Consider the following 15,903-nt stretch of genomic DNA (forward strand, 5'->3'; position numbering starts at 1 on the left):
ACTATAAAATTTGATACTGATTTTTGATAGGTAGGCTATATCAAGTAAAGGTCATTCTCTTCTATGTCTAATTTTATTATTAATGAGTTTTGTATTTAGCTGAATGACTTATCTGCATCTTTTGAGAAAATCAGATGGTTTTTCTCCTGTAATCTATCAATGTGGTATTCGTAAATAATTTTTTTGCAGTATCAAGCTTTTTTCTTTCTTTTTTTTTTCTTTAAGTTCTGGGATACATGTGCAGAAAGTGCAGGTGCCACGGTGGTTTGCTGCACTTATCAACCCCTCACCGAGGTTTTAAGCCCTGCATGCATTAGGTTTTTGTCCTAATGCTCTCACTCCCCTCAACCCTCACCCACCGATAGGCCCCAGTGTGTGTTGTTCCCTTCCCTGTGTTCTCATTGTTCAACTCCCACTTATGAGTGAGAACATGCGCTGTTTGGTTTTCTGTTCCTGTGTTAGTTTTCTGAGAATGATGGCTTCCAGCTTCATCCATGTCCCTGCAAAGGACATGAACTCATTCTTTTTTATGGCTGCATAGTATTCTATGGTGTATATGTGCCACATTTTCTTTATCCAGTCTATCATTGATGGGCATTTGGGATGGCTCCAAGTCTTTGCTATTGTAAATAGTGCTGCAATAAACATATGTGTGCATATGTCTTTATAGTAGAATGATTTATAAACCTTTGGGTATATACCCAGTAATGGGATTGCTGGGTCAAATGGTATTTCTGGTTCTAGATCCTTGAGGAATCGCCACACTGTCTTCCACAATGGTTGAACTAATTTACACTCCCAACAGTGTAAAAGCGTTCCTATTTCTCCACAGCCATGCCAGTATGTGTGTCAGAATGGCAATTATCATCAAGCTATTTATTCTTTTAGTCCAAGGATAAGTTCTATTTGCTGTGATGTATTTTCATTCATACATTGCTGAATTTGATCTGCTAGGGTTTTTGTCATTTATTTATTTATTTGCTTGCTTAGGATTTTCCTATTGATGTTTATAATTGATACTGGCCTATAATTTAATGTATTGCATTGTATATTAGAGTAAGTTAGAAGGTGCCCTTACCCACAATGTTTTTTTTCTATTCTCTGCAATTATTTATATAAAAATAGAAGGCCGGGAGCGGTGGTCATGCCTGTAATCCCAGTGCTTTGGGAAGCTGAGGCGGGTGGATCACCTGAGGCTGGGAGTTTGAGACCAGCCTGACCAACATGGAGAAGCCCCATCTCCACTAAAAATACAGAATTAGCCAGGCATGGTGGTACATGCCTGTAATCCCAGCTACTTGGGAGGCTGAGGCAGGAGAATCACTTGAACCCAGGAGGTGGAGGTTGCAGTGAGCCAAGATCAAGCCACTGCACTCTAGCCTGGACAGCAAGAGCGAAACTCCATCTCAAAAAAAAAAAAAAAAAAGAATCATCTGTTACTTGAATTTTTGTCAGAGTTTATCTGTGTCTGTGAGTATAGGGAAGCATTACTGATTCAATATCTGTAATGATTATTAATTTGTTTTGTGATTTGGTGTTGGTAATCAGAGTTTTCTAGAAAATTGCCAATTCTTTTAATTTAAAAAAATTGTATTGGCATAGAATTATACATGGTATTCACTTATAATTTATTAAACCTTTACTCAATCTGTCCTTAATCTTCTTTTTGTCCCTGCGCTAATCTGTGCCTTTTTTCTTATTGTCTTACTCAATCTTACTGATCTTAATTTGCTTTTCTCAAAGATCAACTTTTGGTTAACTTGATCCAATCTATTTAATTTTCTTTATTTCACTAATTCTGCTCTTAGCTTTATTATTTCTTTTCTTATGTTTTCTTTAAGTTTGCTTTTTTATTCCTTTTCTAGCTTTGTGAGTCCAGTGATTATTAACTCGTTTACTTTTAGTCTTTCTTATTTTTAACAAGTACTCTTAAGTTTATACATTTTCTTGTAAGATCGCTTTAGCTGGTTGCTCCTATTGGCCTTTATACGTAGTAGTATCTTCATTATCATTGAAGTTCTAACATTTTTGTAATTTCCATTAAGAATTTCTCTTTAACCCATTGAGTTATCTAGGATATTTAATTGTTCAAACATTAGGGTTTTTAGAATTTTTTTTATCCGGTACTGGGCATGGTGACTCATGCCTATAATCCCAGTACTTTGGGAGGTCAAGGCAGGTGGATCACCTGAGGGCAGGAGTTCAAGACCAGCCTGGCCAACATGACAAAACCCCATCTCTACTAAAAAATACAAAAAAAAATTAGCTTGGCATGGTGGCACATACCTGTAAACCCAACTACTCAGGAGGCTGAGGGAGGAGAATTGTTTGAACCTGGAAGGCAGAGGTTCCAGTGAGCCGAGATCAGCCTACTGTACTCCAGTCTGGGTGACAGAGGGAGACTCCATCTCAAAAACAAACAAAGAATATTTTTTTTTTTACTGATGATCTCTAATCTCATTGTATTATAGCTATTCTTTGAAAACCAGGAGGGCAACTTGGATTCATTTCTAGGTCATTTAAGGACTAGCTACATAATTTGCAGGACTAGATGCTGGATGAAATGTAGAGCCTTTTTAAGAATTTCATGAAGGTGGCAACACAGCATTAAATCAAGCACAAAGCTCTTCTCAACACTGTGTGACTGCCCAGGTCTCATACCCATGAAGCCACAAATCCAGGCCATGAATAATAGTTCGGGGTTTTGTGTATGTGGTTGGTTTGTTGTTTTTTCCCAGCCTCCTTTTATTAGCAAGGAGAGCCTTACCCAATATCTGTCTTTAAAAGTGAGTCTGACTGTGATTCCTTTTTTTGTCCTATTAACTCCTTTGTATCTGAACTCCTGACCACTGCTGCCTGATTCTGAAAGAAGGCCCCAAAGATGTATGATTTCAGGCCCCATTCCCTGAATGCACATTCATTCATTTCTTTTCTTTTTTAAAAAATGTTTTTCAATTCAGGAAGTATCAACAAACAGAAAACATTCATTCATTTCTAGTTCACAGAGATATATATCTCGTTTTTGACATAGGCTATGTCTTTTTTTCCGTCCCTTATCTAATATTGCTACGTGCTTGGAGCTGAGGATGTGCTAAAGTATGAATTCACACAGTTGTGTCGATTGAGAATGTCTGTGATAACTTAACCAACATTTTATTATGAAAATTTTCAGACATCCAGAAAAAGTTTTAAAAATTGCAGACTCACATACCCGCCACCTAAATTCTATCCACCCATCAATCCATATTTTAGATCAGAAAGAAATCACAGTTTTAAAACATTCTCATAGAGAACTTATGAACCCCTCAAGAATCGAGGACCTCAATCTGAGAAACAAGGTTATTTGTCCATCATCTCTATCATGTTTTTTTCACTTAACACAGTGTTACAAAAATTTTCCTAATGGTTTCATGCTCAATCACAACAGGAAAGCAACTGGGAAAGATAAGGCAATATGAAGTTATCATATTTATCTTTTCAGCATTTGAAAAAGAAAATAAGTCTTTACTATGAATTTTTTTTGCCTTAATGCTACATAGTCTGAATTTTATGATTTTAACTTTAATAGCCACTTGTAAAAGTATTCTTCTATTTTTCTAAGCACACAATGACTTTTTATAATTCTCCAAGTTTACTAAACCAAATCTGTAATAATCCGGTTTTTAGGACTATAGGACATTCACTAAGCCCATCATGCATGTTATTAGGCGGTTGGCAGCATTCCAGCCAAGCACATAAAGTGTTGGCACCAGAATAGCTCCAGACTCTCATGTCCACAGCAGCTGTGAGGTCTGCGATGTCCCCAGAGAGTCTCTGAAATTCATCTGGATGAGCGCCAGATTGAAGAAGACTTTATTGTTTCCTGCAGTGGGTATAGAATGGTGCTTCTGGGCACCCTTTTTCAACAAGTGTTCTAAGCACTGATAAAAGTTCATTCTCAAATCTATCTACCTACATACTTCCCATAAGTGTCCATAAAAACAACTTTCAACTAGGAGTGTAGTACACCTTACCAACAAAACACCCTTAATTTCTACCACTTCTTACACCAGATGTAAAATTTCACTTCCTGAATAACAAAACTGGCCTTAACTAGTACCACAGAACTGTAAACAATGCTCGTTTTTTTAAATGTCCTAGTAAGTATAACTAAACAAGCTCTTCTTCCCTTCCAGATTTCTTTTAAGAAAACACATCTGGGCTGAAGCCTGATCAACAAATACTAGTGTTTGAGCTCTAAGCATATGAAAAAGTAGTATTGGAAAGCAGCCAAAGAAAGATCATCAAATAATAGACCTATGTATGTTCTTATAGGTTGAAGGGTTAAAGAAGCGCATTGTGTTGAGAAACAGTATAGAACAGTATATGCCATTTGGAGTTCCATTAGGTCTTATAGCATGGTAGTTACTGTACTCTTCTGCTTTGTGGAATTATCAAAGGCCACAGGCTAGTCACTTAGGTTACTACAATTTCTTTCTTTTCTTTTTCTTTTCCTTTTTCTTTTTTTTTGTAGGCAGAGTCTCACTTTGTTCCCCAGGCTGGAGTGCGGTGGCGCCATCACAGTTTACTGCAGCTTCAACCTCCTGGGCTCAAGCGATCCTCCCACCTCAGTGCCACCACTGCTCCCCTCCACGAGTAGCTGGGAATACAGGCACATGCTACCATACTAGACTACTTTTTTTAATTGCACCTAACTCTTTTATTATCCTGATCTGGAGAAAGAATTTAGTACAGTTATGCTCAAATGAACACTGGACCCATGTAGCAGGGCCGAGCAACTAGAACATGATTCAGAGATCAGTGAAAGACACACTTGGACAGGACCAAGAGGCGTCTCACTGCCATGAAACAAGGCGGCAGAGGGATTCCAAAACACAGCACAAAGCACTCCTGCCCCTCTGAGATCAAGGAGCTTATGCCATATTGGTATGTGGAGTGGCTTATTTGCTGATGACCACATGTGGGACTATTTCAACTCCCATGAGAAACCCCAGAAGGTCTATTGTTTTGTATTTTTTACATACGCTATACTTTTCTTTGTTTTTTGAGATAGAGTGCAATGGTGCAATCTCGGCTCTCTGCAACCTCCGCCTCCTGGGATCAAGCAATTCTTTTGCCTCAGCCTCCCAAGTAGCTGGGATTACAGGCACCTACCACCATGCCCAGCTAATTTTTGTATTTTTTAGTAGAGACAGGGTTTCTCCATGTTGGCCAGACTGGTCTCGAACTCCCGACCTCAGGTGATCCACTTGCCTCTGCCTCCCAAAGTGCTGGGATTATAGGCGTGAGCTACCATGCCCAGCTTTTTCTTTTTTTAATTTATAAAAGTAAATGTACAACTAAACTAAATTCAGTATTGATCCTGCCCTTCTAGAGCCAGCTCCTCTGGGGTTAGGGAGGAAACAGTTGTCACATCACCATGCAGGTTACATTCACCTTCCACTGGAATGACTAGGGCCCCAGGCAGTGGCCTGACTGCGGAAGAGCAGAGGACTGGCTCCTGGGGGCAGACAGGCTCTCTTGCTTCTCCTCATTGGTCATGGCTTAGCAGGGTTCCTCCCCACAAGTCCTTAGTAAACAAAGCATTTACAAAAACCCAAGTCACTACCTTCAACTCTCTTGGACGAGGGGAGCCTTTCCACGGCTTAGATTGAGAACCTGTGCCCTAGAAGTGCTATTCTAACTAGAATGTATGAAGGGAGTGGGTGCAGGAGACAAAATGGCTAAAATGAAAATGGGAGCCAGTGGTCCCCATCTGCAGCCACAGCTCAAGCTGCCTACAGATGTCATGTGACGTGTGACGTGTGAAGGAGGGAGGGGCAGAGGAACGGGATGGGCAAGGAGGGTGCTCCTGGGGACAGTAGCCTGCCCGCTGCCCTTCACTTCTTGGCCTTGCCCTGGGCAGCTGTAGCTTCCATGGCTTTAGGCACGGTCTGTTCATCCCCTAGAAACTGCGTGTGCCTGATGGGCTTCAAGCTCTTGTTCAATTCATACACAATGGGAGTAGCAGTCGGCAGGTTCAGCTCCATGATGGCCTCTTTAGAGACCCTCCAGATGCTTGACAACGCCCCAGAGGCTGTTGCCATGGACTGCAACCAGTACCCGTTTTCTTTCCTTGATCTGGGGAACTATTTTTTCATTCCAAAAGGGCAGAGCTCTGGCAATAGTGTCCTTCAGACTCTCATAAGAGGGTAGGCGATCTTCTGTGAGGTCTGCATCTCTGCGATCCTTACTGATGTTGCTGTAGAAAGGATGGTCGGGCTCCATCGGAGGTGGTGCGACATCATAGGAGCGCCTCCAGATCTTCACCTGGGCCTCACTGTGCTTTGCAGCAGTTTCTGCTTTATTGAGATCGGTAAGGCCGCCATAGTGCCGCTCATTGAGGTGCAAAGTCCCCACTACAGGCAGCCACATCTGATCAGTGGCATCTAGCACTGTCCAGAAGGTGCGGATCGCTCTCTTCTGCACTGAAGTGAAGCAGGTGTCAGACTCCTAGCCAGCATGCCTGCCCGCCTTGCTTCACCTCCTCGTGGCCCGCTGGGCTCAGGTCGGAGTCGTACCAGCCGCTGAAGTGGTTCTCCAGGTTCCGCGGCTCTCGCCATACTGTATCAACACCAGTTTGTAGGCGGCCATGGTGGCGGGCTTGGGATGCGGCACCCTCTGGGGTTTGCAGATTCCAGAGTCACAGCCCAATCCACCCTTCCCCGACTGCGCCTGCATGCTCGCCAATTTTTTAATCTTTGTTATAGGGACAAGGTCTTACTGTGTTCCTAGACTGGTCTTAGACTCCTGGGCTCAAGCAATCCACCACCCATCTCGATCTCCCAGCATGCTGGGATTACAGGCATGAGTCACCACACCTGGCTGCTCACTTTTTTCTGTATATTCCTACCAAATGTCTACCTCTGTGAGTAAATCAGTGTAAAATGCTTAAAACAGTCTGGTACATAGTCAGTGCTCCTCAGTGTTAGCTGCTTTCATTACCACTCAGTGCCTATGAAATGCAGTACATGAGGGCAGGAGGGGAGGAGAGAGGACGGGGAAAATTATATCTAACTGTTAAATCAGTAAGAGTGAAAATCCTATCCATGCCAGGCTCCAGAAATGTAGAGTTGATAAGACATAACCATTGTCTTCAAGGGACACAGTCTAGAGAGGAAATCAATATATAAATGAGCATGAGAATGCTATATATCAGTGGTCCCCAACCTTTTGGACACCAGGGAGCGGTTTCTTGGAAGACAATTTTTCTATGGATGGCAGGGGCAGGGGATGGTTTCAGGATGAAGCTGTTCCACCTCAGACCTGCAGGCATTAGATTCTCATGAGGACTGCACAACATAGAGCCTTCACACGCACAGTTCCCAGTAGGGTGGGCACTTTTATGAGAATCTAATGCCGCTGCTGATCTAACAGGAGGCAGAGCTCAGGCCGTAATGTAGTGATGGAGAGTGGCTGTAAATACAGATGAAACTTGGCTCACTCTCTGGCTGCTCATCTCCTGCTGTGCAACCCAGTTTCTAACAGGCCACAGACCAGTACCAGTCCACGGCCAAGGGGCTGGGGTCCCCCGCTATATAAAAACCAATGTACAGGCTGGGCGCGGTAGCTCACACCTGTAATCCCAGCACTTTGGGAGGCCAAGAGGCAGGTGGATCACCTGAGATCAGGAGTTCAAGACCAGCCTGACCAATATGGTGAAACTCTGTCTCTACTAAAAATATAAAAATTAGCCAGATGTGGTGGTGTGTGCCTGCAGTCCCAGGTAGTCAGGAGGCTGAGACAGGAGAATTGCTTGAACCCAGGAGACGATGGTTGCAATGAGCCAAGATCACGCCACTGCACCTCAAAAGACAAATTAAATAAATACATACACACATACATAAAATAAACTATGCATAAAGGCATTTTGAAGGTCTTCCACAGGGCCTGGCAAATCTCTCACACATAATAGTGGCAATATGTAATTTAAACTATTGGGAGAAAATATTCTACTTATTCTTCAAAGTCCCTTTCAAATCCTTCTTGAGCCAAGAAGCTTTTTCCCATCTTCCCAGACATATGTGACTTTTTTTATTTTCCCAGACATATGTGACTCTTCCACCCAAGTATATTGTACCTCTCCCAGACCACTTACTGCTTTATCACTGTTTATACACTTGGTTTCTTCACCTTACTGAATTGTAAACCTTAAGGCAAGAATTGTATCCTGCTTATATTTGTGGTGCTGAAGTACAAAGCACTATGCCTTGCATACCAAAGGTGCTCAATAAATACTTTTAAAATGGATAACAAAAAAAAAAAAATTAGATGACATTACCTTCAAGGGACTATCCACTCAGTTTGTTTAATTTGACTTTTGTTGTGGTAAACATTAACTGCAGAAAGACAATTGTCTTTTCTGCAGGTTTTCCATTTAATTATTACTTTCCATTAGCATGGAATAATAACACTGGACTGTATTTATCATAACATCAATTACAAGCATTGAAATGTATCGCTGTTTCTACCTCCTGTATTTCTCTTGGATGAATACTTTACTGGAAGATAACTAATTAAGAAAGAGACTCTACTTCTTTTGAATGACTTTCCTGGTTCCTTGGTACTTACAGATTATGTTGTAGGCATCAGTCAAGGCTTAAGGAATGTGTTATCTGGATGCACTGGCTGATCTCTTATTTTTTTTCTTCTCTAATAACTAACATCATTTTTTGTTTACTTTCTGTAGGTAAATGTGAATGTAAGGAACAGATATTAAGAAATGCCAAGGCATTCTGTGGAATGAAATATTCATATGGTGAGTCTGAAATCCTTGAATGCTTCTGAGAACCTATTCACATTAAGTTCAGAGAATTTTTAAGAAAATGGGAGGCCTGAATGATGACAGTGTGTAGAAATCAGAGCACAAAGCATTAGTCTTACATAATAACACTAAACACAGTGTTCTGGACTTGAGCTAGATTTTCCTGATGTAGATGATGGTGGATGTCCCGGGGAGGACAGGATGCTTGTAGAGCAAAGGTAGAGTTAAGATAGGCAGAGAGCAGAAAGAAGAAGTCATGATATGAAATCCTTTCTTGTGGATACTTCCTGCCTTATTCATCTAAAAGGGACATCTCTAGCCACTTAGATGACTCGTGTGTTGGTTTGTCATGCAGTAATACTGAGCGGAAATCAGTTTAAGACAGCATTTCACTATGGTTGAGAGCACAGGCTTTGGACTCAGACTTATGCGAGTTGGATTTCTGGCTTATTGGGTAAGAGACTTAACCTCTCCAAACTTGTTTCCTCATCTGTAAAGTAGGGATCATGCCATCTTCCTCGTGAAATGAGATGTTTGAAAAGCATGCAGCACATTAGCATATATTCGATGCTTAGTAAATGGTAGTGGGGAGAGAGAGGATGTCTATTTGTGAGGCACTAAGACTAGCTTTCCACCTGGGGCTCTTCCCCACCCTCTCTGTATACTCTAGATACCCATATCTTTCAAATACCAGGAAAATACATCCTGTAAAAAAAGAGAAATTGCACTGCCTAAGTAAAGAGTCTTCCTATCTCCAAATGGCTTTATATTTACTATTAAATATATTAAGATGGCCAGGTGTGGTGGCTCATGCCTGTAATCCCAGCACATGGGGAGGCCAAGGCAGATAGATCACCTGAGGTCGGAAATTTGAGACCAGCCTGGCTAACATGGTGAAACCCCATTTCCACTAAAAATACAAAAAGTTAGCCGGGCATGGTGATGCACACCTGTAATCCCAGCTACTTGGGAGGCTGAGGCAGGAGAGTTACTTGAAACTGGGAGGCGAAGGTTGCAGTGAGCTGAGATTGTGCCATTGCACTCCAGCTTGGGTAACAAGATTGAAACTCCATCTAAAAAAAAAAGTACATGTATATAGATAGATAGATATCATATCTTGCCAACACACTCCTGACCTCAAATGATCTGCCTGCATCGACCTCCCAAAATGCTGGGATGACAGGCATGAGCCACCACACCTGGCCTGAGACTTTTTATTGGTCCATAATATATATGGCCTGAAATATACACTACAATGAGGAGAAAATTTTAAGTCATGATTTATGAAACCAATTATTTAGGTTCTTGATACCATTGTCTTTAATCTCATAAAAGATTTTTAAAAGTAAGTAAGTGGTAAAAGCCTCACAAATCTTATCATCTAAAATTACATGCACGCTTTCCTCTCTTTACCTTCCAACTTGACTAAATAATAGAAGAAAACTTTTGAAATGTATAGCGCTCTATAAAGGAAAGGCAGTTTAGAGAAAATGGCATTGACTTTCAAGAGCAAAGAACGTGATAATTTAGTTCAAAGTCAGTTTGTTCAGTGACAATATCAACTAGTTCTCCTTATCATATCAACTTGGTAGCTCTCTGAATTTACAAATAACCAATCTTTTAATACAACTGCATTAATTTTCTACTTAACAAGAATTTGAACATTCTTAATAATGTAATGAGGCCAGGCGCAGTGACTCACGCCTGTAATCTTAGCACTTTGGGAAGCCAAGGCAGGTGGATCACGAGATCAGGGTGAAACCCCGTCTCTACTAAAAAATACAAAAATTAGCTGGGCACGGTGGCGCGTGCCTGTAATCCCAGCTACTCAGGAGGCTGAGGCAGGAGAATCGCTTGAACCCAGGAGGCGGAGGTTGCAGTGAGCCAAGCTCATGCCACTGCACTGTAGCCTGGGTGACAGAGCAAGACTCAAAACAAAACAACAATAAGTCAAAATAATAATAATGTAATGAAACATTGTGGCCTTCTCAAATGCAATACTGCTACAGACTTGGAAAAAATTGGTTTCCTCCTCCCCATTCCCTGGATTAGTGGGGGGAAAAAACCACACTTATTTGCTTACTTTTTTAGCAAATTCCTATTGAGCAATAGAAGTGACAGACAGGGTCCCTGCTCTCTTTGAGTTTACAAGTCTAGTGGAATAATAATAGCAAACATTTACTGAGAGCACACGCCCGGCACTATGCTACCTGTCCTTCATGCATTTATCTCATCAGCATTCTAGTCCAAACCTCTGTCTCTGCCCAACCAGTTATGCGAACTTGAAAGTTCACTTAATTTTTTTTTTTTTTTTTTTTTTTGAGAGATAGTGTTTTGCTCTGTTGTCCAGGCTGGAGTGCAGTGGTGCGATCTTGACTCACTCAACCTCTGCCTGCCAGTTTCAGGCGAATCTCCTGCCTCAGCTTCCCAAGTAGCTGGGACTACAAGCATCTACCATCATGCCCAGATAATTTGTGTGTGTGTATTTTTTAGTAGAGATGGGGTTTCACTATATGTTGGCCAGGCTGACCTCCTCAAACTCCTGACCTCAGGTGATCCACCCACCTCAGCCTCCCAGAGTCCTAGGATTATAGGCGTTAGCCACTGCCCCCAGCCTTAATTTCTTAAAACTTGCTTCCTCGTGTATAAAATAAGATGGGATGAGCTTTTAAAGACCCCTTAGAAGTCTAAAATGTGATGACTCCATAAACATAGTTGTCTGACAGCTATAGTCTTAGAGCATGAGACCAGCCAAGATTGGGTGCTCTCACACACTCATCCATGGAGATGTGGATAAGCCAATAAGAACTTCCCTATGAAAAAAAAAAGAAAGAAAGAAAATTAGCTGGGTGTGGTGGTAAGCGCCTGTAATCCCAGACACTCGGGAGGCTGAGGCAGGAGAATCGCCTGAACCTAGGAGGCAGGAAGTTGCAGTGAGCCGAGATCATGCCACTGCACTCCAGCCTGGGCGACAGAATGAGACTCAGTCTCAAAAAAAAAAAAAAAGAGTTCCCTAGTGTTCCTGAGCAGCCCAGTGTTCCTTAGCTTTACTTTCTTCCCAACCCCAATTTATTCCATTACTTAATCCCCAGCCACATCAATTTCATCAATGGGAAGGCATCATAGAATCATGTCATGAGTCACACAGAATACCAGAACTCAATCACCGTGCATGGGTGTCCAGCTCTTTGAATACGAGGGCTTTTTGGTTTATCCGTGGTGAAGGATATCACAAAAAGTATGCACAGACTTTTTTTATAGTTCATCAGCTATCATTAGTGTTAGTGTATTTTATGTGTGGTCCAATGTGGTCCAGGGAAGTCAAGAGGTTGGACACCTGTGAAGGGACAGCTTCCCTAACTAACTCCAGTCAGCTTGCATTTTCTGATAGAAGAATATTAAGTAGTAAATCATATTATCTAACCTCTTTAGAATATGCAAAATATATTCTGGCAGTGGCATTTTGCTCTCTATCATGACATTATACACAGCCACAAAAGAATAATAGAGTCAGAACCTAAATAAAAGCCAGGATAATTCCACTTCCCATGTTTCTTCTATTTAGATGTGGTAGCTGAATGTATTTAAGATTATAATTGCAATAGGCAGATGGCTGTTAGTCTCTTAGCATAATGATATTGGAGGGAGTCACATTTGAAATTGTCTAACAAGACTATAGTTAATGTAGGTAAATGAGATGATGCCAGTGCAAAAATGAGCTTATGATTTTTTTTACTTAGTATTTTTATTTTATTTCAATAGTTTTAGGGGAACAGGTGGTCTTCGGTTACATGAATAAGTCCTGAGTGGTGATTTCTGAGATTTTGATGCACCTACCACCCAAACAGTATATACACTGTATCCAGTATGTAGTCTTTATCCCTCACCCCGTCTCACCCTTCCCCCTGAGTCCCCAGAGTCCATTATATCATTCTTAGGTCTTTGCATCTTCATGGCTTAGCTCCCACTTATAAGTGAGAACATGATGAGGTTTGGTTTTCCATTCCTGGGTTACTTTGCTTAGAATAATGGCCTCCAACTCCATCTGAGTTAATGCCTAATGATTTTTAAAGCAAATTTTCACATTCTCATCATTGATTCACCTTTCCGTTATATTCTGAAATGTATACTTAAGTGTTCACATTTCAAACAATAATATAAAATTCGATGCATTTTGACTTCTGTGTTGTTAACAGTGCTAAAAATAAAGATTTTATCAGCTCATGATAAAGGCACTCATGTTGAGGTCAATGTGAAGATTAAAAAGGTCTTAAAATCTACCAAATTGAAGATCTTCCGAGGAAAGCGAACATTATATCCAGAATCGTGGACGGACAGAGGATGCACTTGTCCAATCCTCAATCCTGGTGAGTATCAGACTTTCCTATCTTAGTACCTACCTTGTCTCTGCTGATCTGCTGCTTGTCTTACATCCTCTGAAGCACAGCATAAACTCAGCAGGAATGTCTCTCCTTTTCACCACCTGACTCCTGCGGAAAATCCCAATGAAATACTTTGAACTAACATCGAAAGTGTTTCTCTTCCATGTGCTCTATAAAAGTATAATATTTGGCCGGGCGCGGTGGCTCAAGCCTGTAATCCCAGCACTTTGGGAGGCCGAGGCGGGTGGATCACGAGGTCGAGAGATCGAGACCATCCTGGTCAACATTGTGAAACCCCGTCTCTATTAATACAAAAAAATTAGCTGGGCACGGTGGCGCGTGCCTGTAATCCCAGCTACTCAGGAGGCTGAGGCAGGAGAATTGCCTGAACCCAGGAGGCGGAGGTTGCGGTGAGCCGAGATCGCGCCATTGCACTCCAGCCTGGGTAACAAGAGCGAGACTCCGTCTCAAAAAAAAAAAAAAAAAAAAAAAAAAAAAAAAAAAAAAAAAAAAAAAAAAAGTATAATATTTTAAAATCCAGCAATATAATTCTCTCTATCCTAAAAGATTGGTTCCAGGTGCCAGTTGCATAGAAAGCAGTTTCATGAATTTATCTGCCTCTTGCTCTTTATCTGAAAGCTAGGTCCTATTACAGTAGAACCTGTTCCCAAAGGAAGTTCAAATGCACAATTCCATCTGTGGAAATAATATTGAATTCATTTCGACTATTGCATGAGAAGCATCTGTTTCTCCTGGAGAGAAAACAGCTCTCAAGTTCTCATCATCTTGTTTTTCATGAAATGATTGTTCTGGTTTCCAATTAGAAACAGCAGATATAAACAAAACAAAAACTGTAAGATGATAGAGCAACTTGAAATGGAGACAGATTTGATTTGCACCTTTAAATGTGATAGCAGAAGTGAAGACAAAGAAACAAGTAAGCACAGGGATTCTTGCCCCAAGTCCACGTTTCATCCTGGGTCATAAGCTGCTTCTTTCTTTGTCTCCCTCATCAAATTTGAGGATGGGATTTGGGCTTCTGATCATAGTATCTTCAATGCCTACCATTAGTACTCAGATAATGGTAATATAATACTTAGATAGCAGGTTCTAATAAATCATAATTCAAACAATCCTCTGCATCTCCACGCTTGTGTGGCTGTCATCTGTGTCTAGTGGCACCGATGAAACAGGTGCATTATTTACGTTCTTGATCTAATTTCTTCCCCATATAAACCCACAGTTACATGGATTTTTGCACCCAGCCTGGCCAACATAGTGAAACCCCATCTCTACTAAAAATACAAAAATTGAGTGTACTGAGTGTGGTGGTGGGCACCTGTAGTCCCAGCTACTTGGGAGTCTGAGGCAGGAGAATCGTTTGAACCTGGGAGGTAGAGGTTGTAGTGAGCTGAGATCACACCACTGCACTCCAGCCTGGGCAACAGAGCAAGACTCCATCCAGAAAAAAAAAAAAAAAGAAAAGTCTTTTGCAGTCTTTGATCAATAAATTTGAGAGAAACAGATAACTGAGAGACTGAGAGAGAAAGACAGAGCACAAACTAGCGATAAAAAATCCCCTCAGTCGGCTGGGCACAGTGGCTCATGCCTCTAATCCCAGCACTTTGGGAGGCCGAGGCAGGTGGATCACGAGATTAAGAGATCGAGACCATCCTGGTCAACAAGGTGAAACCCCGTCTCTACTAAAAATATAAATAAATTAGCTGGGCATGGTGGCGCGTGCCTGTAATCCCAGCTACTCTGGAGGCTGAGGCAGGAGAATTGCTTGAACCCAGGAGGCGGAGGTTGCGGTGAGCCGAGATCGCACCATTGCACTTCAGCCTGGGTAACAAGAGCGAAACTCCGTCTCAAAAAAAAAAAAAAAAAAAAAATCCCCTCAGTCTAAACAAAGTCAACACTGATACATTACTTTGATTTTGGCCAAGGGTTGACCAATCTCTCACATCCTTTTCTACCCTTTCAATAATGTATTTAAATTAATTTAGATTTTAATAAGGAAAAGGTAAAAAAAAAATAGCATTTTAAATTATAAAAATAAATAAATAGATAGACTGGGCATGGTGGTTCATGCCTGTAATCTCAGCACTTCAGGAGGCCAAGGTGGGAGGACAGCTTGAGCCCAGGAGTTATAGACCAGTCTGGGCAACACAGTGAGACCCAGTATCTACCAAACATTTTTTTAAAAGTTAACTGGGTGTGGTGGCGCATGCCCATAGTCCCAACTACTTGGGAGGCTGAGGTAGGCGAATCACTTCAGCCCAGGAGGTCAAGGCTGCAGTGAGCCATAACTGAGTCACTGCCCTCCAATCCCGGGCAAACAGAGCAAGACCCTATCTCAAAAGAAATCAAAAATACATAAATAAATAAAATTCCAAAGAACAAACTGAAATCACAAGAATCTTGGGCTTTGAATACAGGAAACTAAAAATAATTCATGTTACGTTCTATTTCCCAGTGATTTGTGCTTAGGGCCTTCTCTTATAAGAGCTTTCCTACTGTCTTGGAAAAAGAAAAAAAATAATAAGTCTGCCCAGTTTAGTGACATTAAAAACAAAAGCTTTGACCATCTGAGCCACCCTCCAGGAAGTGAACTATACTTCCTAATCAGGTTTCTGCCAAGCTGAGTCAAAGAATCAGCTGAGTTCATCACAATTGAAAACATAAGCGCAATTATTCAAAGAATTCTTGAAAACATGT

General features: G+C 41.3%; 1 protein-coding gene, 1 long non-coding RNA gene and 1 pseudogene across 5 annotated transcripts in view; 1 reads left to right on the forward strand and 2 right to left on the reverse strand.

The window, feature by feature from the left end:
• The window catches only part of NTN4 (netrin 4), a 122,944-nt gene that overhangs the window by 101,153 nt on the left and 5,888 nt on the right, over positions 1-15,903 (forward strand). For all 3 annotated transcript variants that reach the window (XM_064376862.1, XM_064376860.1, XM_064376861.1), the window contains exons 8-9: positions 8,729-8,797; positions 13,000-13,170. In XM_064376862.1, the coding sequence (XP_064232932.1) occupies positions 8,729-8,797; positions 13,000-13,170 (240 nt within the window). The remainder of the gene's footprint in view (positions 1-8,728; positions 8,798-12,999; positions 13,171-15,903) is intronic.
• LOC135275357 (uncharacterized) overlaps positions 1-15,903 on the reverse strand; it is a 160,329-nt gene that overhangs the window by 33,812 nt on the left and 110,614 nt on the right. Inside the window, exons 4-5 of one of the 2 annotated variants that reach the window (XR_010342933.1) lie at positions 13,204-13,293; positions 1,441-2,408 (exon numbers count right to left, since the gene is read on the reverse strand). This is a non-coding gene — a long non-coding RNA (uncharacterized LOC135275357). Of the gene's footprint in view, positions 1-1,440; positions 2,409-13,203; positions 13,294-15,903 lie in introns of those variants that run through there. The other variant, XR_010342934.1, reaches the window with a different exon arrangement.
• Positions 5,828-7,046, reverse strand: LOC105728755 (phosphoglycerate mutase 1-like; annotated as a pseudogene).

Source organism: Aotus nancymaae, unplaced genomic scaffold (genome assembly GCF_030222135.1).
Source record: "Aotus nancymaae isolate 86718 unplaced genomic scaffold, 86718_ANA_hifiasm-v0.15.2.pri h1tg000016l, whole genome shotgun sequence".
In the NCBI taxonomy this organism is placed as follows: Eukaryota; Metazoa; Chordata; class Mammalia; order Primates; family Aotidae; genus Aotus; species Aotus nancymaae.